We start from the raw sequence: 15,359 nt of genomic DNA, 5'->3' as shown, positions 1-15,359 counted from the left end.
CACATGGGGAACACCCCCACCTGCAAGTTCCCCCTCCGAGCCACTCACCATCCCGACTTGGAAATATATCGGCCGTTCCTTCACTGTGGCTGGGGTCAAAATCCTGGAACTCCCTCCCTAACAGCACTGTGGGTGTACCTACACCACACGGGGACTGCAGCGGGTTCAAGATGGCGGCTCACCCACCCCCTTCTCAAGGGGCAATTAGGGATGGGTAATAAACACTGGACCAGCCAGCGATGCCCACAACTTGGACAAATGTGAGGTGATGCATTTTGGAAGGTCTAATACAGATAGGAAATATACAGTAAATGGCAGAACCCTTAAGAATATTGATAGGCAGAGGGATCTGGGTGTACAGGTACACAGGTCACTGAAAGTGGCAACGCAGGTGGAGAAGGTAGTCAAGAAGGCATACGGCATGCTTGCCTTCATCGGCCGGGGCACTGAGTTTAAAAATTGGCAAGTCGTGTTGCAGCTTTAGAGAACCTTAGTTAGGCCGCACTTGAAATATAGTGTTCAATTCTGGTCGCCACACTACCAGAAGGATGTGGAGGCTTTGGAGAGGGTACAGAAAAGATTTACCAGGATGTTGCCTGGTATGGAGGGCATTAGCTATGAGGAGAGGTTGGAGAAACTTGGTTTGTTCTCACTGGAACGACAGAGGTTGAGGGGGCGACCTGATAGAAGTCTACAAGATTATGAGAGGCACGGACAGAGTGGATAGTCAGAAGCTTTTTCCCCAGGGTGGAAGAGTCAATTACTAGGGGGCACAGGTTTAAGGTGCGAGGGGCAAGGTTTAAAGGAAATGTACGCGGCAGATTTTTTACACAGAGGGTGGTGGGTGCCTGGAACTCGCTGCCGGGGGAGGGAGTGGAAGCGGATACGGTAGTGAGTTTTAAGGGGCATCTGGACAAGTACATGAATAGGATGGGAATGGAGGGATACGGTCCCCGGAAGGGTAGGGGGTTTTAGTTCAGTCGGGGCAGCATGGTCGGTGCAGGCTTGGAGGGCCGAAGGGCCTGTTCCTGTGCTGTAATTTTCTTTGTTCTTGGGTGTGTGCGTGTTTTATTCACACAGTGGCCTCTACTGTTTCACTGGTCACTGCAGGCTACACCCATCATGAGGAACAGTGCTAGGGCGCAGAACAAGGGCTGACATGGCTCTTTAGTTGGGACCTGTGGCTGTCGTATTGCTGTGCACCCCCCCCCCCCAAAACCAGCAGCAGAGAGCACAGAGCGAAGCTTACTTCCAGGGTCCAGACCAAAGACAACGCAGAGTAATCTTTTTTAAAAAAAATTATTCATCGCTACGATGTGAGTAACAGGTAGTGGTGTTCCCCATGTGTCTGCTGCCCCCCTTGTCCTTCTAGATGGTAGAGGTGGCGGGTTTGGAAGGTTCTGTGGAAGGAGCCTTGGTGAGTCGCTGCGGTGCATCTTGTAGATGGTTCACACGGCTGTCACTGTGCGTCGGGGGTGGAGGGAATGAATAGAACATAAGAACTAGGAGCAGGAGGAGGCCAGCTGGCCCCTCGAGCCTGCTCCGCCATTCAATAAGATCATGGCTGATCTTTTCATGGACTCAGCTCCACTTACCCGCCCGCTCACCATAACCCTTAATTCCTTTACTGTTCAAAAATCTATCTATCCTTGCCTTAAAAACATTCAATGAGGTAGCCTCAACTGCTTCACTGGGCAGGGAATTCCACACATTCACAACCCTTTGTGTGAAGAAGTTCCTCCTCAACTCAGTCCAGACGCCCCTTAAAAGTCACTATCGTATTTGCTTCCACTACCTCCCCTGGCCATGAGTTCCAGGCACGCACTACTCTGTGTAAAAAATGTGCCTCGTACATCTCCTTTAAACCTTGCCCCTCGCACCTTAAACCTGTGCCCCCGAGTAATTGACTCTTCCACCCTGGGAAAAAGCTTCTGACTATCCACTCTGTCCATGCCCCTCATAATCTTGTAGACTTCTATCAGGTCGCCCCTCAACCTCCGTCATTCCAGTGAGAACAAACCAAGTTTCTCCAACCTCTCCTCATAGCTAATGCCCTCCATACCAGGCAACATCCTGGATTACAGGGTCAAAGGTAGGGTTCTGAAGACTGTGGAGGAACAGAGAGATCTTGGGGTCCATATCCACAGATCTCTAAAGGTTGCCACTCAAGTGGATAGACCTGTGAAGAAGGCCTATAGTGTGTTAGCTTTTATTAACAGGGGGTTGGAGTTTAAGAGCCTTGGGGTTATGCTGCAACTGTACAGGACCTTGGTGAGACCACATTTGGAATATTGTGTGCAGTTCTGGTCACCTCACTATAAGAAGGATGTGGAAGCGCTGGAAAGAGTGCAGAGGAGATTTACCAGGATGCTGTCTGGTTTGGAGGGTAGGTCTTATGAGGAAAGGTTGAGGGAGCTGGGGCTGTTCTCTCTGGAGCGGAGGAGGCTGAGGGGAGACTTAATAGAGGTTTATAAAATGATGAAGGGGATAGATAGAGTGAACGTTCAAAGACTGTTTCCTCGGGTGGATGGAGCTATTACAAGGGGGCATAACTATAGGGTTCATGGTGGGAGATATAGGAAGGACATCAGAGGTAGGTTCTTTACGCAGAGAGTGGTTGGGGTGTGGAATGGACTGCCTGCAGTGATAGTGGAGTCAGACACTTTAGGAACATTTAAGCGGTTATTGGATAGGCACATGGAGCACACCAGGATGATAGGGAGTGGGATAGCTTGATCTTGGTTTCAGATAAAGCTCGGCACAACATTGTGGGCCGAAGGGCCTGTTCTGTGCTGTACTGTTCTATGTTCTACTTCCCCTTATTTTGAGGCCGTGCCCCCCAGTTCTAGTTTCACCCGCCAGTGGAAACAACTTCCCTGCTTCTATCTTATCTATTCCCTTCATAATCTTATATGTTTCTATAAGATCTCCCCTCATTCTTCTGAATTCCAATGAGTATCGCCCCAGTCTACTCAGTCTCTCCTCATAAGCCAACCCTCTCAACTGTTTGTGGTTAGCATGTCGATCGAGCGGGGGGCTGCTTTGTCCTGGATGGTATCGAGCTGAGAATCATAGAAGCCCTACAGTGCAGGAGGAGGCTATTCGGCCCATCGAGTCTGCACCAAGCACGATCCCACCCTATCCCCATAGCCCCATGCATTTACCCTGCTAGTCCCCCTGACACTAAAGGGCAATTTTCCATGGCCAATCCACCGAACCTGCACATCTTTGGAGCTTCTCAAGTGTTGTGGGAGCCGCATCCATCCCGGCAAGTGGAGAATGCCAGTGTGTGTTGGTGTTGGAGGGAAGCAGTTGCCATTACCCAGTGGTGAAGCGTCCAGTCAGATTGGTTGTGATGTTGCGGATGCCTGAATTCAAGATGTGACGGTCAGTTTGTTCCGGACAGTTATCCGTACCAAGTTTTGACACCTGGTACGGGGCGGCACGGTGGCACAGTGGGTTAGCGCTGCTGCCTCACAGCGCCAGGGACCCGGGTTCGATTCCCGGCCTCGGGTCACTGTCTGTGTGGAGTTTGCACGTTCTCCCCGTGTCTGCGTGGGTTTCCTCCGGGTGCTCCGGTTTCCTCCCACACTCCAAAGATATGCGGGTTGGGTGGATTGGCCGTGCTAAATTGTCCCTAGTGTCAGGGGGATTAGCAGGGTAAATACGTGGGGTTACGGGGATAAGGCTTGGGTGGGATTGTGGTCGGTGCAGACTCGATGGGCCGAATGGCCTCTTTAGTGTCCAACAATGTGCAGGTTAGGTGGATTGGCCATGCTAAATTGCCCCTTAGTGTCCAAAGATGTGCAGGTTAGGTGGATTGGCCATGCTAAATTGTCCCTTAGTGTCCAAAGATGTGCAGGTTAGGTGGATTGGCCATGCTAAATTGCCCCTTCGTGCCCAAATATGTGCAGGTTGGGTGGATTGGCCATGCTAAATTGCCCCTTAGTGTCCAAAGATGTGCAGATTGGGTGGATTGGCCATGCTAAATTGCCCCTTAGTGTCCAAAGATGTGCAGGTTAGGTGGATTGGCCATGCTAAATTGCCCCTTAGTGTCCAAAGATGTGCAGGTTGGGTGGATTGGCCATGCTAAATTGCCCCTTAGTGTCCAAAGATGTGCGGGTTAGGGGGATTGGCCATGCTAAATTGTCCCTTAGTGTCCAAAGATGTGCAGGTTAGGTGGATTGGCCATGCTAAATTGCCCCTTAGTGTCTAAAGATGTGCAGGTTAGGTGGATTGGCCGTGCTAAATTGCCCGTAAGTGTCAGGAGGACTAACTAGGGTAAATACATGGTGTTACAGGAATTGGGCCTGGGTGGGATTGTGGTCGGTGCAGGCTCGATGGGCTGAATGGCCTCCTTCTGCACTGTCGGGATTCTATGATTCTACCTTCCGATAGTTGCCGCCCCCTCGGTTCCCGCTTGGTAGGATTTCCACATCTCCCTTCCTGCTTTGACAGCCCGTGAAGAGGCGGAACCCCCCCCCCCCGCCCCCGCTGACCACGGCTGCTTTGTCCTCCCAGGTTACGAGCTCTCGAAGGTGGAGGGCAAGACGGGGACCCCGGAGAAACCGCTATCTGACCTGGGCCTGCTCTCCTACCGCAGCTACTGGTCGCAGACCATCCTGGAAATCCTCATGGAGTTGAAGTCGGAGAATGGGGAGAGGCCACAGATCACCATCAAGTACGTGGCGTGGTGGGGGAGGGGAGGGAGGACAGGGTCTCTCTGTGTGGGCGGGTGGGAGGGGGCGGGGGGGGAGAGGACAGGGTCTCGCTGTGTGGGCGGGTGGGAAGGGGCGGGGGGGGGGAGAGGACAGGGTCTCTCTGTGTGGGCGGGTGGGAGGGGGCGGAGGGGGGAGAGGACATGGTCTCTCTGTGTGAGCGGGTGGGAGGGGGCGGGGGGGGAGAGGACAGGGTCTCTGTGTGGGCGTGAGGGGGGAGTGTGGGGGCACTACTTGTGTACCTCTCCCCTCCATCATTCAGGGGAGGGGATGGTCTAGTGGTATTGTCGCAAGGCTATTAATCCAGAAAGTCAGCTAATGTTCTGGGGACCTGGTTTCCAATCAGAGAAACCCTACAGTGCAGAAAGAGGCCATTCGGCCCATCGAGTCTGCACCGACCACAATCCCACCCAGGCCCTATTCCCGTAACCTCATATATTTATCCTGCTAATCCCCCTGACACTAAGGGACAATTTAGCATGGCCAATCCACCTAACCTGCACATCTTTGGACACTAAGGGGCAATTTAGCATGGCCAATCCACCTAACCCGCACATCTTTGGACACTAAGGGACAATTTAGCATGGCCAATCCACCTAACCCGCACATCTTTGGACACTAAGGGACAATTTAGCATGGCCAATCCACCTAACCCGCACATCTTTGGACACTAAGGGACAATTTAGCATGGCCAATCCACCTAACCCGCACATCTTTGGACACTAAGGGGCAATTTAGCATGGCCAATCCACCTAACCCGCACATCTTTGGACACTAAGGGGCAATTTAGCACGGCCAATCCACCTAACCTGCACATCCTTCGGACTGTGGGAGGAAACCGGAGCACCCGGAGGAAACCCACGCAGACACGGGGGAGAACGTGCAGACTCCGCACAGACAGTGACCCAAGGCCAGAATTGAACCCGGGCCCCTGGCGCTGTGAGGCAGCAGCGCTAACCACTGTGTCACCTACAGCAGATGGTGGAATTTGAATTCAATAAAAAATATCTGGGATTAAGAATCTACTGATGACCCATTGTCGGAAAAACCCATCTGGTTCCCTTTAGGGAAGGAAATCTGCCGTCCTTACCCGGTCTGGCCTACATGTGACTCCAGAGCCACAGCAATGTGGGTGACTCTCAACTGCTCTCCAAGGGCAACAAGGGTTGGGCAATAAATGCTGGGCCCGGCCAGCGACGCCCATGTCCCAGGAATGAAGAAAAAAAACAAAAGATTGTGGTTTCGCGGCCCTACCCCAAAGGCCGAGGTACGCAATCTAGAGCCATGCTAGGTCCGTTTAGCCTCCATCACTGAACCAAAGGCGCTATATTAATGCAAGTTAGTGTTGTTGTTTGACACTGCCAAGAGTCAGTGCCCACAGGAGGGGGAGCAGAGGCAGGATTCATAGAATCACAGAATCCCTACAGTGCAGAAGGAGGCCATTCGGCCCATCGGGCCTGCACCGGCCACAATCCCACCCAGGCCCTATCCCCATAGCCCCACGCATTTACCCTAGCTAGTCCCCCTGACACTAAGGGGCAATTTAGCATGGCCAATCCACCCAACCTGCACATCTTTGGACACTAAGGGGCAATTTAGCATGGCCAATCCACCAAACCAGCACATCTTTGGACACTAAGGGGCAATTTAGCATGGCCAATCCACCTAACCTGCACATCTTTGGTCACTAAGGGGCAATTTAGCATGGCCAATCCACCTAACCTGCACATCTTTGGACACTAAGGGGCAATTTAGCATGGCCAATCCACCTAACCTGCACATCTTTGGACACTAAGGGGCAATTTAGCATGGCCAATCCACCTAACCTGCACATCTTTGGTCACTAAGGGGCAATTTAGCATGGCCAATCCACCCTAACCTGCACATCTTTGGTCACTAAGGGGCAATTTAGCACGGCCAATCCACCTAACCTGCACATCTTTGGACACGAAGGGGCAATTTAGCATGGCCAATCCACCTAACCTGCACATCTTTGGACACGAAGGGGCAATTTAGCATGGCCAATCCACCAAACCAGCACATCTTTCGGACTGTGGGAGGAAACCGGAGCACCCAGAGGAAACCCACGCAGACAGTGACCCAAGCTGGGAATCGAACCCGGGTCCCTGGCGCTGTGAGGCAGCAGTGCTAACCCACTGTGCCACCAAGAGACGTCACCTGAAGTATTGTGCACAGCTTTGGTCTCCTTACCTAAGGGAGGGTGCACTGGCCACAAAGGGAGAGCGACAGATTCACCAGACTGGTTCCTAGGATGGAAGGATTGTCCAGTGGGGGAGAGATCGAGGAGACTGGGCCTGTGTTCTCGGGAGTTTGGAACAATGAGAGGGGATCTCATTGAAAAGATTCAACAGGAGAGATACAGGAAGGATGTTTTTCCCTGGGACTGGGGCATTTTTCCAACAGGCAGCATGGCGGCACAGTGGGTTAGCGCTGCTGCCTCACAGCGCCAGGGATCTGGGTTCGATTCCCGGCTTGGGTCACTGTCTGTGTGGAGTCTGCACATTCTCCCCCGTGTCTGCGTGGGTTTCCTCCGGGTGCTCCGGTTTCCTCCCACAGTCCGAAAGATGTGCTGGTCAGGTGCATTGGTCATGCTAAATTCTCCCTCAGTGTAACCCGAACAGGCGCCGGAGTGTGGGCGACTGGGGGATTTTCACAGTAACTTCATTGCAGTGTTAATGTAAGCCTTACTTGTGACAATAATAAATTAACTTTAACTTTTTTACAGTTTGTTTATTCGTATCACAAGTAGGCTTACATTAACACTGCAATGAAGTTACTGTGAAAATCCCCTAGTCACCACACTCCAGCACCTGTTCGGGTAACACTGAGGGAGAATTTAGCACGGCCAATGCACCCTAACCAGCACGTCTCTCGGACTGTGGGAGGAAACCGGAGCTCCTATCTCTATAAAGCATTTGGACAGTTACATGGGTAAGATGGGTATAGAGGGATATGGGCCAAACGCGGGCAATTGGGACTAGCTTAGGGGTTTAAAAAAAAGGGGCAGCATGGACAAGTTGGGCTGAAGGGCCTGTTTCAATGCTGTAAACCTCTATGACTCTGTGACCTGGGGAAACCCACACAAATACGGGGAGAACGTGCAAACTCCGCACAGACAGTGACCCAAGCCGGGAATCGAACCCGGGTCCCTGGCGCTGTGAGGCAGCAGCGCTAACCCCACTGTGTCACCGTGCTGCCCCGGGTCCCTGGCGCTGTGAGGCAGCAGCGCTAACCCCACTGTGCCACCGTACCGCCCCAGGGTTGAAGGGGGTTCTAGAACCAGGTGACAGAGTCTGAGCACTGACCCTCCAACAGAGCGGAGCACCCTCAACACTGGTCTCCTTACTTGAGAAAGGATATACTGGCACTGGAGGGGCTGCAGAGGAGATTCACTAGGTTGATTCCGGAGTTGAGAGGGTTGGCTTATGAGGAGAGACTGAGTAGACTGGGGCTATACTCATTGGAATTCAGAAGAATGAGGGGAGATCTTATAGAAACATAACAGATTATGAAGGGAATAGATAAGATAGAAGCAGGGAAGTTGTTTCCACTGGCGGGTGAAACTAGAACTAGGGGGCATGGCCTCAAAATAAGGGGGAGCAGATTTAGGACTGAGTTGAGGAGGAACTTCTTCACACAAAGGGTTGTGAATGTGTGGAATTCCCTGCCCAGTGAAGCAGTTGAGGCTCCCTCATTGAATGTTTTTAAGGCAAGGATAGATAGATTTTTGAACAGTAAAGGAATTAAGGGTTATGGTGAGCGGGCGGGTAAGTGGAGCTGAGTCCATGAAAAGATCAGCCATGATCTTATTGAATGGCGGAGCAGGCTCGAGGGGGCAGATGGCCTCCTCCTGCTCCTAGTTCTTCTGTTCTTAGAACGAGGGGCAGGTCAGTTAGGACGGACGTGAGGAGGTATTTCTTCACTCAGAGGCTGGAGAAATTCCCTCCCCCACGGGGATGCGGAAACTCACTCACTGGGCGTGTTCAGGACAGCTGGATAGATTCCTAGATATCGAGGGGGGGGTTGCGGGGAAATAGTGTTGATGAGCTAGGATCAGGTACGAGGGGCCGAATGGCCTACTCCTGCATGACTAATCAGATATGATCCCTGCAGCGATCAGCGTGAGGAACTCTCGGCGTCTGGTTAACACACTGAAACTAAAGCCCACTTTTCTTTCCCCGCAGTGAGATCAGTGAGCTCACCAGCATTAAGAAGGAGGATGTAATCTCCACCTTGCAATACCTCAACCTCATTAACTACTACAAGGTAAGCAGCCGGCACCAGAGGGGCTGGAGAACCCAACCACCCGCCCCCCCCCCCTCTTCCTTCAGCTGCCCCGGCTAGGGGCAAGGCTGGCCAGCTCCCACGACCTCTCCCACATGCAATCCGTCCAGTGCTCTGATCACAAGGTGGACAGTGGGTCCTCCCTTTAGTCCTGTGTGCAGAGAGAAGGTATGGGGTCAGAGCAAGGGTCAACGCCACAGGAGAGGTCAAATTCCCCCACCCCACTCCCCATTCCCCCAGGAAGGCAATGTGTAAATGTCGGCGGGTCAGTGCTGAGGGAGCGCCGCACTGTGGGAGGGTCAGTGCTGAGGGAGCGCCGCACTGTGGGAGGGTCAGTGCTGAGGGAGCGCCGCACTGTGGGAGGGTCAGTGCTGAGGGAGCGCCGCACTGTGGGAGGGTCAGTGCTGAGGGAGTGCCGCACTGCGGGAGGGTCAGTGCTGAGGGAGCGCCGCACTGTGGGAGGGTCAGTGCTGAGGGAGCGCCGCACTGTGGGAGGGTCAGTGCTGAGGGAGCGCCGCACTGTGGGAGGGTCAGTGCTGAGGGAGCGCCGCACTGTGGGAGGGTCGCACTGTGGGAGGGTCAGTGCTGAGGGAGCGCCGCACTGTGGGAGGGTCAGTGCTGAGGGAGCACCACACTGTGCGAGGGTCAGTGCTGAGGGAGCGCCGCACTGTGGGAGAGTCAGTGCTGAGGGAGTGCCTCACTGTGGGAGGGTCAGTGCTGAGGGAGCGCCTCACTGTGGGAGGGTCAATGCTGAGGGAGCGCCGCACTGTGGGAGGGTCAGTGCTGAGGGAGTGCCGCACTGTGGGAGGGTCAGTGCTGAGGGAGCGCCGCACTGTGGGAGGGTCAGTGCTGAGGGAGCGCCGCACTGTGGGAGGGTCAGTGCTGAGGGAGCGCCGCACTGTGGGAGGGTCAGTGCTGAGGGAGTGCCACACTGTGGGAGGGTCAGTGCTGAGGGAACGCCGCACTGTGGGAGGGTCAGTGCTGAGGGAGCACCGCACTGTGGGAGTGTCAGTGCTGAGGGAGCGCCACACTGTGGGATGGTCAGTGCTGAGGGAGCGCCGCACTGTGGGAGAGTCAGTGCTGAGGGAGTGCCGCACTGTGGGAGTGTCAGTGCTGAGGGAGTGCCTCACTGTGGGAGGGTCAGTGCTGAGGGAGCGCCACACTGTGGGAGGGTCAGTGCTGAGGGAGTGCCTCACTGTGGGAGGGTCAGTGCTGAGGGAGCGCCGCACTGTGGGAGGGTCAGTGCTGAGGGAGCGCCGCACTGTGGGAGGGTCAGTGCTGAGGGAGCGCCGCACTGTGGGAGGGTCGGTGCTGAGGGACTGCCGCACTGTGGGAGGGTCAGTGCTGAGGGAGCGCCGCACTGTGGGAGGGTCAGTGCTGAGGGAATGCCGCACTGTGGGAGGGTCAGTGCTGAGGGAGCGCCGCACTGTGGGAGGGTCAGTGCTGAGGGAACGCCGCACTGTGGGAGGGTCAGTGCTGAGGGAGCACTGCACTGTGGGAGTGTCAGTGCTGAGGGAGTGCCTCACTGTGGGAGGGTCAGTGCTGAGGGAGCGCCACACTGTGGGAGGGTCAGTGCTGAGGGAGTGCCTCACTGTGGGAGGGTCAGTGCTGAGGGAGCGCCGCACTGTGGGAGGGTCAGTGCTGAGGGAGCGCCGCACTGTGGGAGGGTCAGTGCTGAGGGAACGCCGCACTGTGGGTGGGTCAGTGCTGAGAGAGTGCCGCACTGTGGGAGGGTCAGTGCTGAGGGAGTGCCGCACTGTGGGAGGGTCAGTGCTGAGGGAACGCCGCACTGTGGGAGGGTCAGTGCTGAGGGAGCGCCGCACTGTGGGAGGGTCAGTGCTGAGGGAACGCCGCACTGTGGGAGGGTCAGTGCTGAGGGAGCGCCGCACTGTCGGGGAGTTGCTGTCTTTCAGGATGGGACATTAAACCGAGGCTCCGTCTGCCCTCTCGGGGTGGGTGTAAAAGATGCCCCGGCCGCTATTGGAAGAGGAGCGGTGTTGGGGGGAGGGTATGGAATCTCCCCGGTTTCCCGGGGCCAATATTTCTCCCTCAAGCCAACATCACTAAAAACAGCTGATCTGGGTGATGATCACATTGCTGTGTGTGGGATCTTGCTGTGTGTAAATTGGCCGCAGTGTGACATTCCAATGAAGGTCCTGGTGAGCTGGTTGGGAGCCGCCGTGAGTGTGTGGCACTCTGTCAGAGGGAGACGTGTTTTGTTAAGGTTGCGTTGGCGGGCGTTTGGGGCACTGACTGAGCTTTGCGGTTTTGTGTGTGTGTGGTTTGCAGGGTCAGTACATCCTCACGCTGTCCGAGGACATCGTCGAGGGACACGAGAAGGCCATGATGAAACGGCATCTCCGCATCGACTCCAAGTGCCTCCACTTCACGCCCAAGGACTGGAGCAAGAGGGGTAAATGGTAGCACCCAGGGACCGCAGGGAGAGAGAGAGACTGTCAGTGGAGAAGGACCGTCCAGCCACTCCACCCCTCTCTCTACCGCCTTGTCACACTCACTCCGCCCACGTCGGACCCTCGTTGCTGGTGCTTTCAGTCGATGATCGTTGTCTCTTGAACCTTCCCGCTCCCCGTCTCTCTCCGAGCGGTTTTGGAACGAACCCAGGGGCTTCTCTCGGGCGACGCGGCCATTCTGGTCCCAGGAGGCAGCCTGCGTCTAATCGATTTAGGACGAGTGTCGACCTCTGAACCCTGAGTAACAGCTGAGCCGGAATCTCGTACAAGTGGTCTCTAACCCCGTCCCCCGCCTCGACTAGGGGGGGGGGCTGGCAGGAGGGGGACATCGCGCACAGTTTGCACGCACGCACTTTCCACTCCTTGGCCCTGGGACGGTGATCGGGAAGAATGTGGGGGACGGGGTCAGGAGCGGCATCCTGGCTGTGTTCCTTCAACCCCATCTCCCCCGCGCTCTCTGCAGCTTGGGACTGAGCTGGATTGGAAATGGCCGCGTGAGCAGGCGCGCACTGGCTGGCTTCAGGGTCCCGCGTGGAGGAACCACGCACCGGAGACGTGGGTTTCGCAGTCCACAGGGATCGCAGCCGACCGAAGAGCGTTCGATCCTGGGATGTGTGCACAGACGCGGCGAGCCGAGCAGCGAGCCCAGTCTCTCGGGATGCAGCCGGCGTCGAGCGTCGACCCCCAGCGAGAGAGGGAGAGAGAGACCCTGCGAGGCAATTGTGTGGATAATGGTCAGAGCAACCCGGCGCTGACTTGCCGACGAGACTGAGACCTATCGAGATGCCTCGTCTCTGGACCCCTCCTCCAGCCACCAGCCCCCCCGGGACATCGACCCTATTTAACTTCCTACATTCAATAAAAGACAGCTGGTTGTAATATAATGTGTGTATGTGGGGCGGAATATACCCCCCCCCACTACTAAACAAAACCCGTCCGCTATCCATCCCTCCCCACTTCACCCTCCACCATCGGACAAATACTCCCACTCCCCACGGGGGAGCGGAGTGGGGCGGTCTCACAGATATCAGTTGTGTTACTGTGTTTTGTACATTTGATGTAAAAAAACAAGAATATTCCAGTTACTGCTTCTCCTGATTGTTCAGTGTAGAGGGAGCTTTACTCTGTATCTAACCCCGTGCTGTCCCTGTCCTGGGAGTGTTTGATGGGGGACAGTGTAGAGGGAGCTTTACTCTGTATCTAACCCCGTGCTGTACCTGTCCTGGGAGTGTTTGATGGGGGACAGTGTAGAGGGAGCTTTACTCTGTATCTAACCCCGTGCTGTACCTGTCCTGGGAGTGTTTGATGGGGGACAGTGTAGAGGGAGCTTTACTCTGTATCTAACCCTGTGCAGTACCTGTCCTGGGAGTGTTTGATGGGGGACAGTGTAGAGGGAGCTTTACTCTGTATCTAACCCCGTGCTGTACCTGTCCTGGGAGTGTTTGATGGGGGACAGTGTAGAGGGAGCTTTACTCTGTATCTAACCCCGTGCTGTACCTGTCCTGGGAGTGTTTGATGGAGACAGTGTAGAGGGAGCTTTACTCTGTATCTAACCCCGTGCTGTACCTGTCCTGGGAGTGTTTGATGGGGGACAGTGTAGAGGGAGCTTTACTCTGTATCTAACCCCGTGCTGTACCTGTCCTGGGAGTGTTTGATGGGGGACAGTGTAGAGGGAGCTTTACTCTGTATCTAACCCCGTGCTGTACCTGTCCTGGGAGTGTTTGATGGGGGACAGTGTAGAGGGAGCTTTACTCTGTATCTAACCCCGTGCTGTACCTGTCCTGGGAGTGTTCGATGGGGGACAGTGTTAGGGAGAAGTTTCTGAGTGTAGGGGGGGGGGTGTTCTGCAGCCCTCCGACCCCAGTGTTAGTGCTCCCGCCTGGATTGGACTGTGAGCTCCCCCGACAGCCCGGGATGGGGGATCTGAGGACGGCGGGAGAGTGTTTGTCTTGTGGAACATCCCTGAACAGGAGAGGGACAGTGACCTCTGACCCTGCAGTCCAGTCTAATTTTTAAAACGCCCAGAATCTTATTTATCTATCTAACGGAGGGGTTAGAAAAGACAGTCTGGTTTCCAACGCTCCGGATGTGTTATGCTAAGCGGTTTGAGGAGCTTGGACGCATTGGAGTCGATGGCTTCTCACCCTCCTCTTCCCCCCCCCTTCCCTGTGCCAGTCCCCCAGCGTCTGAAGGTCTGGGTTTCTCTGTGCCACGGGGAGGGGGGGGTTGTGTGGCAGGCGCCCAGACAGATGGCAGTGGCGTGTGTGTACACCCCTGTGAAGGGTCACTTTACGCACACCGGCCTGCAAGCAGCCAGCCCTGCGGGACCCATCTCTGTTTCCACCCCCCTTCCTCCCCTCTCACCCCACCCAATGCAACTCTGGTAAAAGCAAATCACTGCGGGGACGCTGGAAGCTAAAACCAAGAGAAAACGCTGGAAAATCTCAGCAGGTCTGGCAGCATCTGTCAGGAGAGAAAAGGGCCGACATCTCAAGTCCTGCTGACCCTTTCTCAAAGCTCTGCCAAAGGGTCACCTGAACTCGAAAACGTCAGCTCTTTCCTCTCCTCACGGACACTGCCAGATTTTCCAGCGTGTTCTCTTTTGGTAACGCGACTCTGATGTTCCGCTCCCTTGCTCTCTCGCCGAATCTTTGGGTGATGCCTGCTGCAGTTGCATGTCCCCCCCCTGTGCCGCGCCGTTGTGTCTGGGGCCCGTGTGATCGTGTAAATCTGGTGCCCAATTCAGGAACGCTGTGGAGGTGCGTACATTTTCTTTTCTTTGTAATACAGTCTGTACAGAGTAAATATTAATGTATCATGCCCGCTTCTGTGTGCTGACCACTTGTCCCTCCTGTCATTCGGAACGAGAGCTGGGAGGAGTCGTTCTCAGGTTGCAGCTGGCCTGAATATCGCCAGCCACACTGGACCCTTTACATAGGAGTAGGATTGGCCATGCTAAATTGTCCCTTAGTGTCCAAAGATAGAAACTAGAAGCAGGAGGAGGCCATTCGGCACTACAAGTCTGCTCCACCATTCATTTTGATCATGGCTGATCACCGAATTCAATATCCTGATTCCCCCCTCAATCCCTTTAGCCCCAAGAGCGATATCTAATTTCTTCCTGAAATCACACAACGTTTTGGCCTCAACTACTTTCTGCGGGAGTGAATTCCACACATTCACCACTCCCTGAGGTGAGGAGAAATTTCTTCACCCAATGCGAGGTGATGCATTTTGGTCGATTGAACCAGGGCAGGACTTACTCAGTTAATGGTAGGGCACTGGGGAGAGTTACAGAACAAAGAGATCTAGGGGGTACAGGTTCATAGTTCCTTGAAAGTGGAGTCACAGGTGGACAGAGTGGTGAAGAAGGCATTCGGCATGCTTGGTTTCATTGGTCAGAACATTGAATACAGGAGTTGGGACGTCTTGTTGAAGTTGTACAAGACATTGGTAAGGCCACACTTGGAATACTGTGTACAGTTCTGGTCACCCTATTATAGAAAGGATATTATTAAACTAGAAAGAGTGCAGAAGAGATTTACTAGGATGCTACCGGGACTTGATGGTTTGAGTTATAAGGAGAGGCTGGATAGACTGGGACTTTTTTCTCTGGAGCGTAGGAGGCTGAGGGGTGATCTTATAGAGGTCTATAAAATAATGAGGGGCATGGATCAGCTAGATAGTCAATATCTTTTCCCAAAGGTAGGGGAGTCTAAAACTAGAGGACATAGGTTTAAGGTGAGAGGGGAAAGATCCAAAAGGGTCCAGAGGGGCAATTGTTTCACACACAGGGTGGTGAGTGTCTGGAACGAGCTGCCAGAGGTAGTAGTAGAGGCGGGTACAATTTTGTCTTTTAAAAAGC

The 15,359-nt window shown here is 54.5% G+C and overlaps 1 protein-coding gene across 1 annotated transcript; it reads left to right on the top strand.

Annotated features, from left to right (window-relative positions):
• Positions 1-4,521: 4,521 nt before the first annotated feature.
• On the top strand, positions 4,522-14,317 carry LOC144490751 (histone acetyltransferase KAT5-like; the record flags this gene model as incomplete). Its single annotated transcript, XM_078208461.1, has 3 exons — positions 4,522-4,681; positions 8,924-9,005; positions 11,313-14,317. Coding segments are annotated over 3 exons (377 nt in total), but the record flags the coding sequence as incomplete, so codon positions are not given.
• Between the last annotated feature and the right edge of the window lie 1,042 nt (positions 14,318-15,359).

This window comes from Mustelus asterias, unplaced genomic scaffold, assembly GCF_964213995.1.
Source record: "Mustelus asterias unplaced genomic scaffold, sMusAst1.hap1.1 HAP1_SCAFFOLD_3736, whole genome shotgun sequence".
In the NCBI taxonomy this organism is placed as follows: Eukaryota; Metazoa; Chordata; class Chondrichthyes; order Carcharhiniformes; family Triakidae; genus Mustelus; species Mustelus asterias.
Note: the sequence above shows the minus strand (reverse complement) of the source record. Positions and strands in the feature narration are given on the sequence as shown.